We start from the raw sequence: 20,176 nt of genomic DNA on the forward strand, positions 1-20,176 counted from the left end.
ATAAAAATGATACCTCACTTGTGTGGGTAGGCCTACCGCCTGCGACAGGAAATGCCCCAAAACACAACGTGGACACGTCACATTTTTTGACAGAAAACAGAGGTGTTTTCTGCAAAGTGCCTACCTGTAGATTTTGGCCTCTAGCTCAGCCGGCACCTAGGGAAACCTACCAAACCTGTGCATGTTTCAAAACTAGAGACCTAGGGGAATCCAAGATGGAATGACTTGTGGGGCTCTGACCAGGTTCTGTTACCCAGAATCCTTTGCAAACCTCAAAATTTGGCTAAACAAACACGTTTTCCTCACATTTCGATGACAGAAAGTTCTGGAATCTGTGAGAAGCCACAAATTTCCTTCCACCCAGCGTTCCCCCAAGTCTCCCGATACAAATGATACCTCACTTGTGTGGGTAGGCCTAGAGCCTGTGACAGGAAATGCCCCAAAACACAACGTGGACACGTCACATTTTTTTACCGAAAACAGAGGTGTTTTTTGCAAAGTGCTTACCTGTAGATTTTGGCCTCTAGCTCAGCCGGCACCTAGGGAAACCTACAAAAACTGTGCATTTTTTTAAACTAGAGAACAAGGGGAATCCAAGATGGGGTGACTTGTGGGGCTCTGACCAGGTTCTGTTACCCAGAATCCTTTGCAAACCTTAAAATTTGGCTTAGAAAAACACATTTTCCTCACATTTCGGTGACAGAAAGTTCTGGAATCTGAGAGGAGCCATAAATTGCCTTCCACCAAACGTTCCCCCAAGTCTCCCGATAAAAATGATACCTCACTTGTGTGGATAGGCCTAGCGCCCGTGACAGGAAATGCCCCAAAACACAATGTGGACATGTCACATTTTTTTACCGAAAACAGAGGTGTTTTTTGCAAAGTGCCTTCCTGTAGATTTTTGCCTCTAGCTCAGCCGGCACCTAGGGAAGCCTACCAAACCTGTGCATTTTTTAAAACTAGAGACCTAGGGGAATCCAAGATGGGGTGACTTGTGGGGCTCTGACCAGGTTCTGTTACCCAGAATCCTTTGCAAACCTCAAAAAGTGGCTAAAGAAACACGTTTTCCTCACATTTCGGTGACAAAAAGTTCTGGAATCTGAGAGGAGCCACAAATTTCCTTCCACCCAACGTTCCCCCAAGTCTCCCGATATAAATGGTACTTTACTTGTGTGGGTAGGCCTAGCGCCCACGAAAGGAAATGGCCCAAAACACAACGTGGACACTTCAAATTTTTTCACAGAAAACAGTGTCTACCTGTGGATTTTGGCCTCTAGCTCAGCCGGCACCTGGGGAAACCTATCAAACCAGCGCATTTTTGAAAACTAGAAACCTAAGGGAGTCCAAGATGGGGTGACTTGTGGGGCTCTGACCAGGTTCTGTTACCCAGAATCCTTTGCAAACCTCAAAATTTGGCCAAAAAAACACGTTTTCCTCTCATTTCGGTGACAGAAAGTTCTGGAATCTGAGAGGAGCCACAAATTTCCTTCCACCCAACGTTCCCACAAGTCTCCCGATAAAAATGATACCTCACTTGTGTGGGTAGGCCCAGCGCCCGCGACAGGAAATGCCCCAAAACACAACGTGGACACGTCACATTTTTTGACAGAAAACTGAGGTGTTTTCTGCAAAGTGCCTACCTGTAGATTTTGGCCTCTAGCTCAGCCGGCACCTAGGGAAACCTACCAAACCTGTGCATGTTTCAAAACTAGAGACCTAGGGGAATCCAAGATGGGGTGACTTGTGGGGCTCTGTCCAGGTTTCTGTTACCCAGAATCCTTTGCAAACCTCAAAATTTGGCTAAAAAAACACGTTTTCCTCACATTTCGGTGACAGAAAGTTCTGGAATCTGAGAGGAGCCACAAATGTCCTTCCACCCAGCGTTCCCCCAAGTCTCCCGATAAAATTTATACCTCACTTGTGTGGGTAGGCCTAGCGCCCGTGACAGGAAATGACCCAAAACACACTTTGGACACATCACATTTTTTTAAAGAAAACAGAGGTGTTTTCTGCAAAGTGCCTATCTGTAGATTTTGGCCTCTAGCTCAGCCAGCTCCTAGGGAAACCTACCACACCTGTGCATTTTTTAAAACTAGAGGCCTGGGGGAATCCAAGATGGGGTGACTGGTGGGGCTCTAACCAGGTTCTGTTACCCAGAATCCTTTGCAAACCTCAAAATTTGGCTAAAAACTCACGTTTTCCTCATATTTCGATGACAGAAAGTTCTGGAATCAGAGAGGAGCCATAAATTTCCTTCCACCCAGCGTTCCCCCAAGTCTCCTGATAAAAATGATACCTCACTTGTGTGGGTAGGCCTAGCGCCCGTGACAGGAAATGCCCCAAAACACAACGTGGACACGTCACATTTTTTTACCGAAAACAGAGGTGTTTTTTGCAAAGTGCCTACCTGTAGATTTTGGCCTCTAGCTCAGCCGGCACCTAGGGAAACCTACCAAAACTGTGCATTTTTTTAAACTAGAGACCTAGGGGAATCCAAGATGGGGTGACTTGTGGGGCTCTAACCAGGTTCTGTTACCCAGAATCCTTTGCAAACCTTAAAATGTGGCTTAGAAAAACACATTTTCCTCACATTTCGGTGACAGAAAGTTCTGGAATCTGAGAGGAGCCACAAATTGCCTTCCACCCAACGTTCCCCCAAGACTCCTGATAAAAATGATACCTCACTTGTGTGGGTAGGCCTAGCGCCCGCAACAGGAAATGCCCCAAAACACAATGTGGACACATCACATTTTTTGACAGAAAACAGAGGTGTTTTTTGCAAAGTGCCTACCTGTAGATTTTGGCCTCTAGCTCAGCCGGCACCTAGGGAAACCTACCACACCTGTGCATTTTTTAAAACTAGAGACCTAGGGGAATCCAAGATGGGGTGACTTGTGGGGCTCTGACCAGGTTCTGTTACCCAGAATCCTTTGCAAACCTCAAAATTTGGCTTAGAAAAACACATTTTCCTCACATTTCGGTGACAGAAAGTTCTGGAATCTGAGAGGAGCCACAAATTGCCTTCCACCCAACGTTCCCACAAGTCTCCAGATAAAAATGATACCTCACTTGTGTGGGTAGGCCTAGCGCCCGCAACAGGAAATGCCCCAAACCACAATGTGGACACATCACATTTTTTGACAGAAAACAGAGGTGTTTTTTGCAAAGTGCCTACCTGTAGATTTTGGCCTCTAGCTCAGCCGGCACCTAGGGAAACCTACCAAACCTGTGCATTTTTTAAAACTAGAGACCTAGGGGAATCCAAGATGGGGTGACTTGTGGGGCTCTGACCAGGTTCTGTTACCCAGAATCCTTTGCAAACCTCAAAAAGTGGCTAAAGAAACACGTTTTCTTCACATTTCGGTGACAAAAAGTTCTGGAATCTGAGAGGAGCCACAAATTTCCTTCCACCCAACGTTCCCCCAAGTCTCCCGATATAAATGGTACTTGACTTGTGTGGGTAGGCGAAAGGAAATGGCCCAAAACACAACGTGGACACATCACATTTTCACAGAAAACAGTGTCTACCTGTGGATTTTGGCCTCTAGGTCAGCCGGCACCTGGGGAAACCTAGCAAACCAACGCATTTTTGAAAACTAGAAACCTAAGGGAGTCCAAGATGGGGTGACTTGTGGGGCTCTGACCAGGTTCTGTTACCCAGAATCCTTTGCAAACCTCAAAAAGTGGTAAAAAAAACTTGTTTTCCTCACATTTCGGTGACAGAAAGTTCTGGAATCTGAGAGGAGCCACAAATGTCCTTCCACCCAGCGTTCCCCAAAGTCTCCCGATAAAAATTATACCTCACTTGTGTGGGTAGGCCTAGCGCCCGTGACAGGAAATGCCCCAAAACACACTTTGGACACATCACATTTTTTTAAAGAAAACAGAGGTGTTTTCTGCAAAGTGCCTATCTGTAGATTTTGGCCTCTAGCTCAGCCAGCTCCTAGGGAAACCTACCACACCTGTGCATTTTTGAAAACTAGAGGCCTGGGGGAATCCAAGATGGGGTGACTGGTGGGGCTCTAACCAGGTTCTGTTACCCAGAATCCTTTGCAAACCTCAAAATGTGGCTAAAAACTCACGTTTTCCTCATATTTCGATGACAGAAAGTTCTGGAATCAGAGAGGAGCCATAAATTTCCTTCCACCCAGCGTTCCCCCAAGTCTCCTGATAAAAATGATACCTCACTTGTGTGGGTAGGCCTAGCGCCCGTGACAGGAAATGCCCCAAAACACAACGTGGACACGTCACATTTTTTTACCGAAAACAGAGGTGTTTTTTGCAAAGTGCCTACCTGTAGATTTTGGCCTCTAGCTCAGCCGGCACCTAGGGAAACCTACCAAAACTGTGCATTTTTTTAAACTAGAGACCTAGGGGAATCCAAGATGGGGTGACTTGTGGGGCTCTAACCAGGTTCTGTTACCCAGAATCCTTTGCAAACCTTAAAATGTGGCTTAGAAAAACACATTTTCCTCACATTTCGGTGACAGAAAGTTCTGGAATCTGAGAGGAGCCACAAATTGCCTTCCACCCAACGTTCCCCCAAGTCTCCTGATAAAAATGATACCTCACTTGTGTGGGTAGGCCTAGCGCCCGCAACAGGAAATGCCCCAAAACACAATGTGGACACATCACATTTTTTGACAGAAAACAGAGGTGTTTTTTGCAAAGTGCCTACCTGTAGATTTTGGCCTCTAGCTCAGCCGGCACCTAGGGAAACCTACCACACCTGTGCATTTTTTAAAACTAGAGACCTAGGGGAATCCAAGATGGGGTGACTTGTGGGGCTCTGACCAGGTTCTGTTACCCAGAATCCTTTGCAAACCTCAAAATTTGGCTTAGAAAAACACATTTTCCTCACATTTCGGTGACAGAAAGTTCTGGAATCTGAGAGGAGCCACAAATTGCCTTCCACCCAACGTTCCCACAAGTCTCCAGATAAAAATGATACCTCACTTGTGTGGGTAGGCCGAGCGCCCGCAACAGGAAATGCCCCAAACCACAATGTGGACACATCACATTTTTTGACGGAAAACAGAGGTGTTTTTTGCAAAGTGCCTACCTGTAGATTTTGGCCTCTAGCTCAGCCGGCACCTAGGGAAACCTACCAAACCTGTGCATTTTTTAAAACTAGAGACCTAGGGGAATCCAAGATGGGGTGACTTGTGGGGCTCTGACCAGGTTCTGTTACCCAGAATCCTTTGCAAACCTCAAAAAGTGGCTAAAGAAACACGTTTTCTTCACATTTCGGTGACAAAAAGTTCTGGAATCTGAGAGGAGCCACAAATTTCCTTCCACCCAACGTTCCCCCAAGTCTCCCGATATAAATGGTACTTGACTTGTGTGGGTAGGCGAAAGGAAATGGCCCAAAACACAACGTGGACACATCACATTTTTTCACAGAAAACAGTGTCTACCTGTGGATTTTGGCCTCTAGGTCAGCCGGCACCTGGGGAAACCTAGCAAACCAACGCATTTTTGAAAACTAGAAACCTAAGGGAGTCCAAGATGGGGTGACTTGTGGGGCTCTGACCAGGTTCTGTTACCCAGAATCCTTTGCAATCCTCAAAAAGTGGCAAAAAAAACTTGTTTTCCTCACATTTCGGTGACAGAAAGTTCTGGAATCTGAGAGGAGCCACAAATGTCCTTCCACCCAGCGTTCCCCAAAGTCTCCCGATAAAAATTATACCTCACTTGTGTGGGTAGGCCTAGCGCCCGTGACAGGAAATGCCCCAAAACACACTTTGGACACATCACATTTTTTTAAAGAAAACAGAGGTGTTTTCTGCAAAGTGCCTATCTGTAGATTTTGGCCTCTAGCTCAGCCAGCTCCTAGGGAAACCTACCACACCTGTGCATTTTTGAAAACTAGAGGCCTGGGGGAATCCAAGATGGGCTGACTGGTGGCGCTCTAACCAGGTTCTGTTACCCAGAATCCTTTGCAAACCTCAAAATTTGGCTAAAAACTCACGTTTTCCTTATATTTCGATGACAGAAAGTTCTGCAATCAGAGAGGAGCCATAAATTTCCTTCCACCCAGCGTTCCCCCAAGTCTCCTGATAAAAATGATACCTCACTTGTGTGGGTAGGCCTAGCGCCCGTGACAGGAAATGCCCCAAAACACAACGTGGACACGTCACATTTTTTTTCCGAAAACAGAGGTGTTTTTTGCAAAGTGCCTACCTGTAGATTTTGGCCTCTAGCTCAGCCGGCACCTGGGGAAACCTAGCAAACCAGCGCATTTTTGAAAACTAGAAACCTAAGGGAGTCCAAGATGGGGTGACTTGTGGGGCTCTGACCAGGTTCTGTTACCCAGAATCCTTTGCAAACCTCAAAAAGTGGCTAAAAAAACTTGTTTTCCTCACATTTCGGTGACAGAAAGTTCTGGAATCTGAGAGGAGCCATAAATTTCCTTCCACCCAACGTTCCCACAAGTCTCACGATAAAAATGATACCTCACTTGTGTGGGTAGGCCTAGCGCCCGCGACAGGCAATGCCCCAAAACACAACGTGGACACATCACATTTTTTTAAAGAAAACAGAGGTGTTTTCTGCAAAGTGCCTATCTGTAGATTTTGGCCTCTAGCTCAGCCAGCTCCTAGGGAAACCTACCAAACCTGTGCATTTTTGAAAAGTAGAGACCTAGGGGAATCCAAGATGGGGTGACTTGTGGGGCTCTGACCAGGTTCTGTTACCCAGAATCTTTTGCAAACCTCAAAATTTGGCTTAGAAAAACACATTTTCCTCAAATTTCGGTGTCAGAAAGTTCTGGAATCTGAGAGGAGCCACAAATTGCCTTCCACTCAACGTTCCCCCAAGTCTCCCGATAAAAATGATACCTCAGTTGTGTGGGTAGGCCTAGCGCCCGCAACAGGAAATGCCCCAAAACACAACGTGGACACATCACATTTTTTTAAAGAAAACAGAGGTGTTTTCTGCAAAGTGCCTATCTGTGGATTTTGGCCTCTAGCTCAGCCGGCTCCTAGGGAAACCTACCAAACCTGTGCATTTTTGAAAACTAGAGACCTAGGAGAATCCAAGATGGGGTGACTAGTGGGGCTCTGACCAGGTTCTGTTACCCAGAATCCTTTGCAAACCTCAAAATTTGGCTTAGAAAAACACATTTTCCTCACATTTCGGTGACAGAAAGTTCTGGAATCTGAGAGGAGCCATAAATTTCCTTCCACCCAACGTTCCCACAAGTCTCACGATAAAAATGATACCTCACTTGTGTGGGTAGGCCTAGCGCCCGCGACAGGCAATGCCCCAAAACACAACGTGGACACATCACATTTTTTTAAAGAAAACAGAGGTGTTTTCTGCAAAGTGCCTATCTGTAGATTTTGGCCTCTAGCTCAGCCAGCTCCCAGGGAAACCTACCAAACCTGTGCATTTTTGAAAAGTAGAGACCTAGGGGAATCCAAGATGGGGTGACTTGTGGGGCTCTGACCAGGTTCTGTTACCCAGAATCTTTTGCAAACCTCAAAATTTGGCTTAGAAAAACACATTTTCCTCAAATTTCGGTGTCAGAAAGTTCTGGAATCTGAGAGGAGCCACAAATTGCCTTCCACTCAACGTTCCCCCAAGTCTCCCGATAAAAATGATACCTCAGTTGTGTGGGTAGGCCTAGCGCCCGCAACAGGAAATGCCCCAAAACACAACGTGGACACATCACATTTTTTTAAAGAAAACAGAGGTGTTTTCTGCAAAGTGCCTATCTGTGGATTTTGGCCTCTAGCTCAGCCGGCTCCTAGGGAAACCTACCAAACCTGTGCATTTTTGAAAACTAGAGACCTAGGAGAATCCAAGATGGGGTGACTAGTGGGGCTCTGACCAGGTTCTGTTACCCAGAATCCTTTGCAAACCTCAAAATTTGGCTTAGAAAAACACATTTTCCTCACATTTCGGTGACAGAAAGTTCTGGAATCTGAGAGGAGCCACAAATTGCCTTCCACCCAGCGTTCCCCCAAGTCTCCTGATAAAAATGATACCTCACTTGTGTGGGTAGGCCTAGCGCCTGTGACAGGAAATGCCCCAAAACACAACGTGGACACGTCACATTTTTTGACCGAAAACAGAGGTGTTTTTTTGCAAAGTGCCTATCTGTAGATTTTGGCCTCTACCTCAGCCAGCACCTAGGGAAACCTACCAAACCTGTGCATTTTGTTAAAACTAGAGACCTAGGGGAATCCAAGATGGGGTGACTTGTGGGGCTCTGACCAAGTTCTGTTACCCAGAATCCTTTGCAAACCTCAAAATTTGGCTTAGAAAAACACATTTTCCTCACATTTCGGTGACAGAAAGTTCTGGAATCTGAGAGGAGCCACAAATTGCCTTCCACCGAACGTTCCCCCAAGTCTCCCGATAAAAATGATACCTCACTTGTGTGGGTAGGCCTAGCGCCCGCAACAGGAAATGCCCCAAAACACAACGTGGACACGTCACATTTTTTGACCGAAAACAGAGGTGTTTTTTGCAAAGTGCCTACCTGTAGATTTTGGCCTCTAGCTCAGCCGGCACCTAGGGAAACCTACCAAACCTGTGCATTTTCTAAAACTAGAGACCTAGGGGAATCCAAGATGGGGTGACTTGTGGGGCTCTGACCAGGTTCTGTTACCCAGAATACTTTGCAAACCTCAAAATTTGGCTAAAGAAACACATTTTCCTCACATTTCGGTGAGAAAAAGTTCTGGAATCTGATAGGAGCCACAAATTTCCTTCCACCCAACGTTCCTCCAAGTCTCCCGATATAAATGGTACTTGACTTGTGTGGGTAGGCCTAGCGCCCACGAAAGGAAATGGCCCAAAACACAACGTGGACACATCACATTTTCACAGAAAACAGTGTCTACCTCTGGATTTTGGCCTCTAGGTCAGCCGGCACCTGGGGAAACCTATCAAACCAGCGCATTTTTGAAAACTAGAAACCTAAGGGAGTCCAAGATGGGGTGACTTGTGGGGCTCTGACCAGGTTCTGTTACCCAGAATCCTTTGCAAACCTCAATATTTGGCCAAAAAAACACGTTTTCCTCTCATTTTGGTGACAGAAAGTTCTGGAATCTGAGAGGAGCCACACATTTCCTTCCACCCAGCATTCCCCCAAGTCTCCCGATAAAAATGGTACCTCACTTGTGTGGGTAGGCCTAGCGCCCACAAAAGGAAATGGCCCAAAACACAAAGTGGACACATCACATTTTTTCACAGAAAACAGAGGTGTTTTTTGCAAAGTGCCTACCTGTGGATTTTGGCCTCTAGCTCAGCCGGCCCCGGGGGGGGGGGGGGGGGGGGCAGAAATGGCCTAAAATAAATTTGCCCCCACACACCCCCAACCCCTCCCCGGGAGCGACCCTTGCCTACGGGGTCGCTCCCCTTGCGTGACATTGGCGGGGGAAAAAAATCCCCGGTGCCTAGTGGTTTCTGCCCCCTTGGTGGCAGATTGACCTAAAATCGTCCGATCTGCCCCCAAGGGGGGCAGAAATGGCCTAAATACAATTTGCCCCCCAGGGGAGCGACCCTTGCCTAATGGGCTGCCCCCATCTCTAAAAAAACAAATACAAAAACAAGAAATAAAATTTGCCCTGGCGCCTAGAGGTTTCTGCCCCCCCTGGGGGCAGATCGGCCTATGGGGGCAGAAATGGCCTAAAATAAATGTGCCCCCCCACCCCCCAACACCCCGTTAGCGACCCTTGCCTACGGGGTCGCTCCCCATGCGTGACATTGGCTCAAAAAAAAAAAATCCCCGGTGCCTAGTGGTTTCTGCCCCTTGGGGGCAGATTGACCTAAAATCGTCCGATCTGCCCCCAAGGGGGGCAGAAATGGTCTAAATACAATTTGCCCCTCAGGGGAGCGACCCTTGCCTAATGGGTCGCTCCCCATCTCTAAAAAAACAAACAAAAAAACACCCCAAAAAAATTGCCCTAGCGTCTAGAGGTTTCTGCCCCCCCTGGGGCCTAAAATAAATTTGCCCCCCACCACCCTACCCCCCCCGGAGCGACCCTTGCCTACGGGGTAGCTCCCCCTGCGTGACATTGGCGCCAAAAATAAAATCCCCAGTGCCTAGTGGTTTCTGCTCCCTTGGGGGCAGATTGACCTAAAATCGCCGATCTGCCTAAATACGGTCTAAATACAATTTGCCCCCCAGGGGAGCTACCCTTGCCTAATGGGTCGCTCCCCATCTCTAAAAAAACAAACAAAACAAAAAAAAACACACACAAAAAAATTGCCCTTGCGCTTAGAGATTTATGCCCCCCCCCCGGGGGCAGATCGGTCTAATAACAATAGGCAGATCTGCCCCCGGGGGGACAGAAATGGCCTAAAATAAATTTGCCCCCCACCCCGGGAGCGACCCTTGTCTACGGGGTCGCTCCCCCTGCGTGACATTGGCGCAAAAAAAAAAATCCCAGGTGCCTAAGGGGCAGAAACTGCCTAAATACAATTTTCCCCTCCAGGGGAGCGACCCTTGTCCAAGGGGTCGCTCCCCATCTGTAAAACAAAAAAATCCCCGGTGCCTAGTGGTTTCTAATCGGACTAATCAAAATAGGCTGATCTGCAGAAATGGCCTAAAAATGGCCTAATAATAGGCCGATCTGCCCACAGGGGGGGCAGAAAAGGCCTTCCAAATAAATGCCCCCCCTGGGAGCTACCCTTGCCCAAGGGGTCGCTCCCTTATGCCACTTTCAAAAAGAAAATCCCTGGTGTCTAGTGGGCATTTCAAAAGTCGGATTGCTTTGCAATCCGGCTTTTGAAACGCAGAGAGAGACTTCAAAGAGAAGGAAATAACTTTCCTTCCCTTTGAAGCCTCTCTCGGCCTCTTTCGGCCTCCCACACGTGATCGGAAGAGAAATGCAAAGCATTTCTCTTCCGATCGCAATGGGAGGAGGCCCTGTGACAAATCAGCGCGTGATCGCGCGCTGACGTCACATGGGGGTGGGGAGGGGGTCAGGGGTGGAAGGGGAAGGGCTTCCCCTTCCATCCCTTCCTAGGGGGGGTGGGAGGGGAGCACGGGGGGGCGCTAGTGCTCCCCCCAGTTCCTGGGTGCAGGATGAGGTGATCTCGTTCAAGGCACCCGGGAACCGGTGACCTGCACGAGATCACCTCGTCCAGGGCACCGCAGGGGTTAAAAAACTGCCCTTTACTGTCAAGTAATGAGAGCATTCGCCCTTGGAGGACAGACATATATCTAATTTATCTGTCAGTATGAAGGTCCAACGTTATATGGAAGTCATCCTTTCCACAGCCAAAGATTTTTAAAGATCTGCTTGTCTGATGTAACATGATATTTCATGGACACTACATTTCAATATGTGAATGATATTCTGATCCAAGGCATAGAAAGACCTGAAATATGATGTACCTCCTTGATTTTGGGAGTTGCGTACAGAGAAACAACTATGGTGATAATGGGTATCCAATCAGGTCATGTAAATGCTACTGAATTTGATAGCACCGATAATTCAGCATGCTCCATAGTCATAAGATCCTCATGGCTTTGCCGACATTAGGCATAGATTGATTGGAAGATATCTGCTATTAGCTCCTGTTCTGAGCTCTGCAAAATAAGTTCACTTTCCTGGAAAGATATGGTGAATACCCAGCTCTTAACATGCCTTGTTTTAAAATAAGAATGTATTACCTCATCAACTGTGAAAACATCTGCAGAAATCCAATCCTGCGGCCTACAAAGACATTTAAGACGTCTTTAGTCGAAAGAGAGCTGACCCTCTTCCACAGTATCATACATATGGCTATGTCATTGACTTATACTGGCATGCATTGACTAACGTAAGTTGATCGCCATTAGCCTCAGGCATTGGTATCTGTCTCCCTCTTCAGTATTGTTAGATCAGATGAAATAAATTCAAGCCTTTTCAAACTTGAATGCCTGAGGAGCTTACAACATGGTACAAATTTGAGAAGAATGGTAATTGAAAGACTGCATTCAATACTTACTACAATCATTACGAAAACATAGTTATGCTATTCACTTTATATAATACCCCTGTAACACTCAAGCACTTTATTAAATATATTTTCTTTGGGATACATTCGTGTTTGCTTACCTGTTACATCTTGACACATTCTGAAGACTTACAACATCAAGATCATGTAAGAGAGCAACATTTTAGCTTCAGAAAACTCCCTTTACATGGAAACACTGATAAATGTGTATACGAAGCAAGTCAAGTCAAATTACTCAGATTTCAAATCTTGGGGACAGGTATAAGCAGGAACATGGAACAAGTTAGTGCTGTATTGTACTAGGCAGTATCCAGAGCAGTGAAAGAGGTACAGAGACTCCTGGGTTTTGCCAACTTTTATGGACATTTTAATAAGGGTTTTTCTATTATTGTTTGACCCATAACGCAGCTTACTCAGAGGAGCAACCCTTAATCTGGGGACAAAAGGGGATTATGCTTTTCAGATTCCTAAAATGGTCTTGCCATTGCTCCAGGTTCTAGGCTTGCAAATATTCAATTTCCTCTCATTGCCAAGACTGTCGCTACAGCTTTTGCTATTGGGTCAGTTTCATCACAGAGAAATTCCAAGACTGAAGCAGCTCCTCCGGTGGCCTACTTCTCTCAAGCCCTGTCTTCATCTGAGCACAATTGCACTATTTAGTATCAAGAACTACTAGCAATCAAGAACGTTTTTACATGGTAGAGACATTATCTGTAAGGGGCGATGCAAGATATCACTATCTAAACCGACTATGAAAATCGTGTACACTTATGCTCTCTGAAATGTCTGTACTCAAGGTATGCACAATGGTCCCTATCCTTCGGAAAGTTCCAGTATATAGTCACAGACCAGGAAATAGTCATGTCACGTTTTATCCAAACAAGGAAAAGAAAAGGAAAAGCCTCTACCAGCCTCCAGTATCATGTTAGCCACCTCACATATCAATGAACCTATAGATAACTTTCTGGATCAAGCCACCTTCAGGCGAGGACACTTAGATGGAAAAAGGTGGGTTCAGAAATGACATGCAAAAATACAGAAAGTAGCTACATTTCTGTATTGAAGAGAAGCCATCTATCTTCAACACAAAGAGTTATAAGTCAAGGGGAAGTGTCATGATTCTCATATTGCAACATACACAGGACAAAGGAAGATGCAGGATTGTTTAAAGAGATATTTATAGTGGACATAAAGAACTTTCTCATGCCTCAAAAAAACTTTATAAGATAATGCTCTATTTGTGTTCAAGCTAATACAGTTACTATCTGACCTCGGCTACTACAATCACTTCCCTACCCACTCATCCATGCTAAATGTCTCAGTCGATTTTTTGGTGGAGTTACCCTTGTCACAGGAATTCAACATACTCTGAGTGATTGAGAATTATCTCACAATGTTCGAAACATTTTGTGCTTTGAAAGGATTGTCACAGCAGTGGAAAAGGTTCAGGTTTCGCTCAGTTAGGTGTTTAGACTTTAAGTTATATCTGATCTTTTACTCGTGGATTGAGGATAGCAGTTTGTCACCAGCTTTTGGAAGGAATTATTGAAAATACGTTTTCTTCCACTAGTTATCATTCACAAACTGATGGACAAACAGAAAGTTTAAATCAAGCAATCAAACAATATCTGAGAGCGCTCGTTAATGGATCATCAGACAGACTGGAGCACATAGATTTCAATGGTAGAATTCACTTTTAATAAATTAATAGAGATATCCATTGGAACTTCTTCTTTCTAATGCTCTTACGGAAAACATCCACATAGCTTTCCTGCATGCCTATCTGGGTCAATGGCTGCTCCAACACCACCTTGGTCACACATCCCTTGAGACACAAGAATTGAGAAAGAGAGTTCATCAACACATCCCTAAGGCCAAGGCTGATCATAAAAGACAGACACCAGCATACAAAGTGGGATTGAAAGTCTGGCTGTCTACACGACAACTTCCATCTGTGAGAGTCCCATCTTAAGTTTGTCCCTATAGTCATAGGTTAATTTTTTATCTTATGACTACTGTGTCTTTCCGCAATCAAGCCTCAACTATCCAGGAGATGGCAAATAGATTCTGTATTTCATTTGTCCCATAAAAAACCTGCAGTTTCTATTAAAGACACACCACCTCCTTCTGTATTGGGTGATGGATCCAAGAGTGTGAGGTAGAATCTATTTCTGAATTGTACAAGACTTCTACTTTCTTTGCCTGCATTGTGTTTGTCACCAAGAAATTGCTGTCAGTATGCAATTTTCCTTTTATATATTGCTACTTCCTAGCTCTCAATAATCAAACTGTTCTTCTTTGTATTTATGCTGTATTAAGATAATCATGGGGGCTGTGCTAAAATGGTCTAAGTCTGCTGTTGGTGCCATTCTGAACCATTGTCTCGAGTGTCTTACCATTCTCCCATTGTTACTAAGGTTTCTAACTGAGATACTATTATTTGGTACATCGGCTGGAACAGATGAATACCTGGGAAGTCTAGCTATTTCTTTTCCTAATTAAATTTTTTTAACTGTGATAAGCTCCTCATCTCTTTATGGCAAGCCCACCTCTGTTAAATCTGGGGTGTCTCAGGGCTCATTTCTCTCATTATAACTTAATATCTATTTAGGTCCTCTGACACCGGCCCTTCATGATATGGAGAATCATTCTTATATGCATGCAAATAACACACACTTTGGTAATACCGCCAACAAGCCGGCAGCAAAAAAATTGAATTATGACCACGGCAGACACCGCTCAGACAGACAGCCACTTTAACACTCCGACCGCCACGGCGGTAGCAACAAGCACCATGGCGGTAACCACAAACAGCCAGACAGAAGACAATGTACCACCCAGAGTATTACAACAGGCCTATCCGCCACCTTTTCCAGGGCGGTACCAACAACATCAAAAGCACGGCGGAAACAGAGCACAGAAGTCAAAGGACTCACCTCTGGACACTCAGGGAACAACCACGACGCCATGGAGCAAGAGTTACACTTTTTCCCCATGCTCGTGTACCTCTTCATGCATTACGAGTAGCAACACCGACGAAGACGACCACGGTGAGTACTGCCGCCTACCACACAAGGGAGGGGGGACAAAAAAGAGAGTGACACACACATGCAACACACACACCCTCACCCACAACACCATACACACAACTAGATGCAGTAACATTACATATTCACCTCCTACCCCTCAGGAATAATGCAAGGACAAAAGGATTTGAAGAAAGTGAGTGTAATATGATAAAATAACATGAATTAGTGCATCAAAATACAAACATATATACATAGCTACAAATGTAGGGACACTGCCCAACCCCCAATGTCCGTGGGCCACAGGGCCACAACACATAGACCAAGGCCCCACCTCACTCCTCCAACAACACAGAGAGTACACTGCAGGGGCATCAGGTCGAAAACACACAGGCACCTCAGGGGGACAGGGAATGGGGGGGCACCTCAGCCGAAAGATGGTATAACACCACTGGTCCTGGAGGGGGCAACATGCCCTGTGCTTGGTCCTGGGAGTGCAATGCCACAGTCTCTCAAGTGGGTGGTTTGCACACTGCTTGGTCCTGGGGAGTGCAAAACCACGGTTTCTCAAGTGGGTGGTTTGCCCACTGCTTGGTCCTGGGTAGTGCAAAGCCACAGTCTCTCAAGTGGGTGGTTTGCCCACTGCTTGGTCCTGGGGAGTGCAAAGCCACAGTCTCTCTAGTGGATGACTTCTCCACTGGTTCTGGAGGGGGCATTGTGCCCAGTGTGCTTCATCCTGGGAAGGATGGGGTGAATGGATGGCTTCTTCCACTGGTTTTGGAGGGGGCCTTGTGCCCAGTGTGCTTCATCAGGGCAAGGATGGGGTGAGTGGACGGCTTCTTCCACTGGTTCTGGAGGGGGCCTTGTGCCCAGTGTGCTTCATCCGGGCAAGGAAGGGGTGAGTGGATGGCTTCTTTCACTGGTTCTGGAGGGGGCAGTGTGCCCTGTGATGGAGATCTTGGGGAGTGCAAGGTCACAGTCTCTCACCTTTGTGTCAGACCCACAGGATTTTTCAGGGACCCGGATGCACAAGAGCCCATGGATGCAGGACTACACACTGTCCGCCGGCGGTGATGGCTGCTCAGTGGTGGCAGTGGTGGTGCTGGTGGCGGTGCTGGCAGTGGTGGGGGGAGGCTCCAGCCCTTCCCCTGCAGCCTCGGACGGCTGCCTACTGGGGGCTTCTGCTGCTGGTGGCGGTGCAGGTGGCAGTGCTGGCGGCGGTGCTGGTGCTGCTGCTGCTGCTGCTGGCAGTGGTGCAGGCAGTGGTTGGGGGAGGCTCTAGCTCTTCCACTCCAGCCTCGGACGGCTGCCCACTGGGGCTGTTGCTGCTGGCAGTGGTGCTGGCGGTGGTGCTGGTGGCGGTGCTGGGGCTGCTGCTGCTGGTGGCGGTGCTGGCAGTGGTAGTAGGAGGCTCCAGCACTTCCCCTACAGCCTCGGACGACTGAACCGCCATGGTTGGTGGTGGGGGCTATGAATGAGTCCCAGTACAAGGCCTCCTGTCCTTCCTGCCTGCTGGTGCTGGCCCCTTGCCCTTCATCTTTACAGCTGGTGGTGCCTCCTTGCCCTTCCCTTTGGCAGCTGGTGGTGCCTCCTTGCCCTTCCCTTTGGCATCTGGTGGTGCCTGCTTGCCCTTCCTTGATGCACCTGGTGTATGCACACTTCCAGTACTGCTCGCTGGTTCCCGGGATCCTCTCCCACCTGCAGTAGCTGTCGACACTACTGAGGCCATGGACTGGGTGGCTGAGGTGCTCGCCTGGGTTCTGACTGCCCTGGCCCGATGTGAAGGACGGGGGATGGGGAGTGGTAGGTAAGAGGTCAACGGTGGAGAGGAAAAGCTTCTTAGGGACATTGGGGCAGGAAGAGGGTGAAGGTTTGGGAGTGGAGGAAGAGGAAGTGGTTGTAGGAGGTGTCTGTCTGCTCTGTATGGGTGCAGGTGCATGGGCTGGATGCTGTAGTGAGGTGGATGGCTGTTGGGTGTCTGAGTGCTTGCGTTTGTGTACTTTGGGAGGAGGGGGCACAGACAGTGGGAGAGGACACAGGGGATGTGTCCATGGATGTGTGGGGGTGGTGACTGCCAGTGAGGGTGTGTAATGATAGGCGTGCTGGTGATGGAGGTAGTGGATGAGGATGTAGTGCATGCAGGTGTGTGTGTAGACGCTACTGGGGGGAGGTGGAGGAAGACGAGGAGCGGGACACAGTGAAGGCTGTAGATGTTGGTATGTCTGCATCTGGATGGTGTTTGTGTGAGTGCCTGTGGGATGATGTGTGATGCTTGTGTTTGCCGGAACCACTCCTGTGTGTTGTCCTGGGTGCATGCTGGTCTGCTTCTGTACTTGGGATAGGTTGGGGTTGAGGGGAATGGGACAGGGTAGAGGAACCTGAAGGGGGGAGGCTAGAAACAGGGCCAATGGCTGCCATCAGAGATGAGGCCAGAGCCTGGATTGATCTCTGTTGGGCCGCCATGCCAGAGTGAATGCCCCCAGGAATGCATTTGTTTGTTACAAATGGGCTGCCAGCCCCTGGATGGCATTCACAATGGTTGACTGCTCCACAGAGATGGATCACAGGAGGTCATTAGCCTCCTCACTCAGGGCTAACTGGGGCAGGGCCTGAGGTGCCTGGGGCACAGGAGATGCCCACCCTCCTGGGTGAGCGGGCACGGGAAACTCACTTAGGAGCTGCTGGGAGGGCAGTGCTGGTACGGGGTGGAGGCTGTACCTGTAGTTGGGGTGGCCACTGAGGTGTCCGCCACCACCAGGGAGCTTCCATCGGAGTAGGTATCACTGTCTGAACTGTCCCCTCCTGTCTCCGCTGTGGTGCTCCCCTCGCCCTCGGTCTCACTGGTGCCCTCACCGTCAGTGGATTCGGCCGCCTGGGCCCTGTGGGATGCAGCTCCCTCCGTCGCCGGTGCCTCAGCTCCTCTGCCAGATAATGCTAATGCACAGAAGGACAGGGTGACAAAACAAAAAGGGGGGGAAGAGACAAAGGATATACTGGGTCAAAGGCTGCTCCAACACCACCGTTGGTGTACACGACACACACACACACACAGGGAACAGCCCTACTCATTTAGCAATGCACTACCAGTCACAATGCTAGTCACCAGGCTATGGACAGTAACACCTAACGCCACTAACAGCATCCCAGAGACCCACAGACCAATGCCCAGTAGTGGATGCCTAGTAGCTTGTTTGGAGGTGATTCACATCATATCCTGCCCAATATGGGACCTGCCCTGCAATGTCCGGCCTGGCCTAGGGTCACCCTCAGGCCCACAACCCCACCACACACAAGTAGTATATTTGGAAACTGTACTCACCCCCTTGTGGCTGCTGCTGTGATGCCCTCAAACACCCATCCAGCTCCGGATAGGCCACCACCAGTATGTAGGCCATCAGGGGGTCAGGGTTCGATGGGTACTCCTTCCTCATTGGGAGGCCATCCCAAGCTGGGCCTCCCCGTCTTCCTTGCCCAGCGTCTCAGGTCCTCCCACCGTTTGCGACAGACCCCCAGGGTCTACACGTCCTTGGTGATGGCATGCCATATACCCTTTTTCTGATGGAAGCTGACTTGCAGAAAAATACACATAGAAAAAAGGTATCAGTCAGACCGTCCGGCCTGTTACACTCATGACCCACCATAGCCCTCCCATCCCCTTACGCACAGACATTGCCCACCATACATGCAGCACTCTGCCCAGGACCCTTCCACCAACCTCCCCGTTACACGAGGCCCTCACACACAGCACCCCATGCATTCATGCCCCATGCATCGTGCTCAAAGCGTACTCACCTGTTGGTCTGGAGGCCCATACAGCATAAGGTACTGGGGTAGGACCCCATCCACCAGTCTCTCCAACTCTGCAGCGGTGAAGGCAAGGGCACTTTTCCCAGTGACACGAACCATGGTCGGATCCAGACACAGGTCACAGCAGCACTTGCAGTGTAGGTCCTCTCCTGTTGACGGTCAGGTAGCAAGTGAGTGAACAGATAGAAAATGGCGGTGACGTCCGCAGCAGGGTGTACTGTCACTGCTGGCGTACATCACCATTGGCCACTGTAACCCATAGGGCCCAATGAGATCCAATAAGAAGTTGCACTGCAGTTTTCGAACGCCTCCCGCAACAGCACACGTCAGCGGAATTACATCATTTCCACATGTCCCTCCATGTATCTCCATACAGGACAGGCGGACGCCATTTCAGGGGGTAGGGCAGGCTATCGCACCTAACTGCGTCACAGTACACATATGCACCATTTGGGCCTATACAACAATCTTGTGTTACAGTCACAACATGCAATGCAGTGTAGTGTTTTGAAATATGGGATACTGACCAGCTACTCACCGTTTGCCCCCTAGATTGCAACCGCTGTGGATAAATCGAAGATGGAGACATCCCCCATGTACAGGCCCCTGGTGGACTTGACAACAATAGAGGACAGGCACATTATCCTCACCTGACCAATTGGAACCTGACCTGATATCTGCTATCCGTCACCTCACTGGGATCCCCCCTATTGTGCAAGTTCTATCAGTGCTCCATTTCCTGGCAAGTGGCTCCTCCCAAGTGACATTGGGCTTGGCAGCAGGAATGGTTGAGCCAATGTTCTTAATAGTGCTGACCAGAGTGTTGTCTGCCCTGATTAAACACATGTGCAGCTACATCATTTTCCCCCAGGTGGAGGATCTGTCCGCAGTGAAAGCAAATTTCTATGCAATGGGACATATCCCCAACATTATTGGGGCAATAGATGGTACACATATTGCATTTACCCTCCCCTCCCCCCGGAGAAATGAACAGTTGTTCAGAAATCGAAAAAGCTTTCACTCCATGAATGTGCAGATAGTGTGCCTGGCAGACCAGTATATCTCCCATGTCAATGCAAAGTATCCTGAGTCTATGCATGATGCCTTTATCCCGAGGAATAGCAGCATCCCATATGTGATGGCTCAACTCCAGAGGCACCGGGTGTGGCTAGCAGGTGAGCCCTGGTTCCCACCCAGTGAATGTTGGTCTATGGGTATGGTGAGGGCCCTAAGCGTTAGTGTGTGTCTAACAGTTGTCCCTCGATATTTTCAGTTGACTCTGGTTACCCCAACCTCTCATGGCTACTGACCCCTGTGAGGAAATCCCAGGACAAGGGCAGAGGAACGTTACAATGAGGCACATGGGCGAACCAGAAGAATAACAG

The 20,176-nt window shown here is 48.2% G+C and overlaps 1 protein-coding gene across 4 annotated transcripts in view; it reads right to left on the reverse strand.

The window, feature by feature from the left end:
• ASPA (aspartoacylase) overlaps positions 1-20,176 on the reverse strand; it is a 233,940-nt gene that overhangs the window by 62,232 nt on the left and 151,532 nt on the right. The window contains exon 6 of one of the 4 annotated variants that reach the window (XM_069226351.1): positions 11,633-11,675. The exons of the other annotated variants lie outside the window; for them this stretch is intronic. Within the exon in view, the coding sequence (XP_069082452.1) occupies positions 11,637-11,675 (39 nt within the window). The 3' untranslated portion in view covers positions 11,633-11,636. The remainder of the gene's footprint in view (positions 1-11,632; positions 11,676-20,176) is intronic. 4 annotated transcript variants of the gene reach the window in all.

This window comes from Pleurodeles waltl, chromosome 3_1 (genome assembly GCF_031143425.1).
Source record: "Pleurodeles waltl isolate 20211129_DDA chromosome 3_1, aPleWal1.hap1.20221129, whole genome shotgun sequence".
NCBI classification, from domain to species: Eukaryota; Metazoa; Chordata; class Amphibia; order Caudata; family Salamandridae; genus Pleurodeles; species Pleurodeles waltl.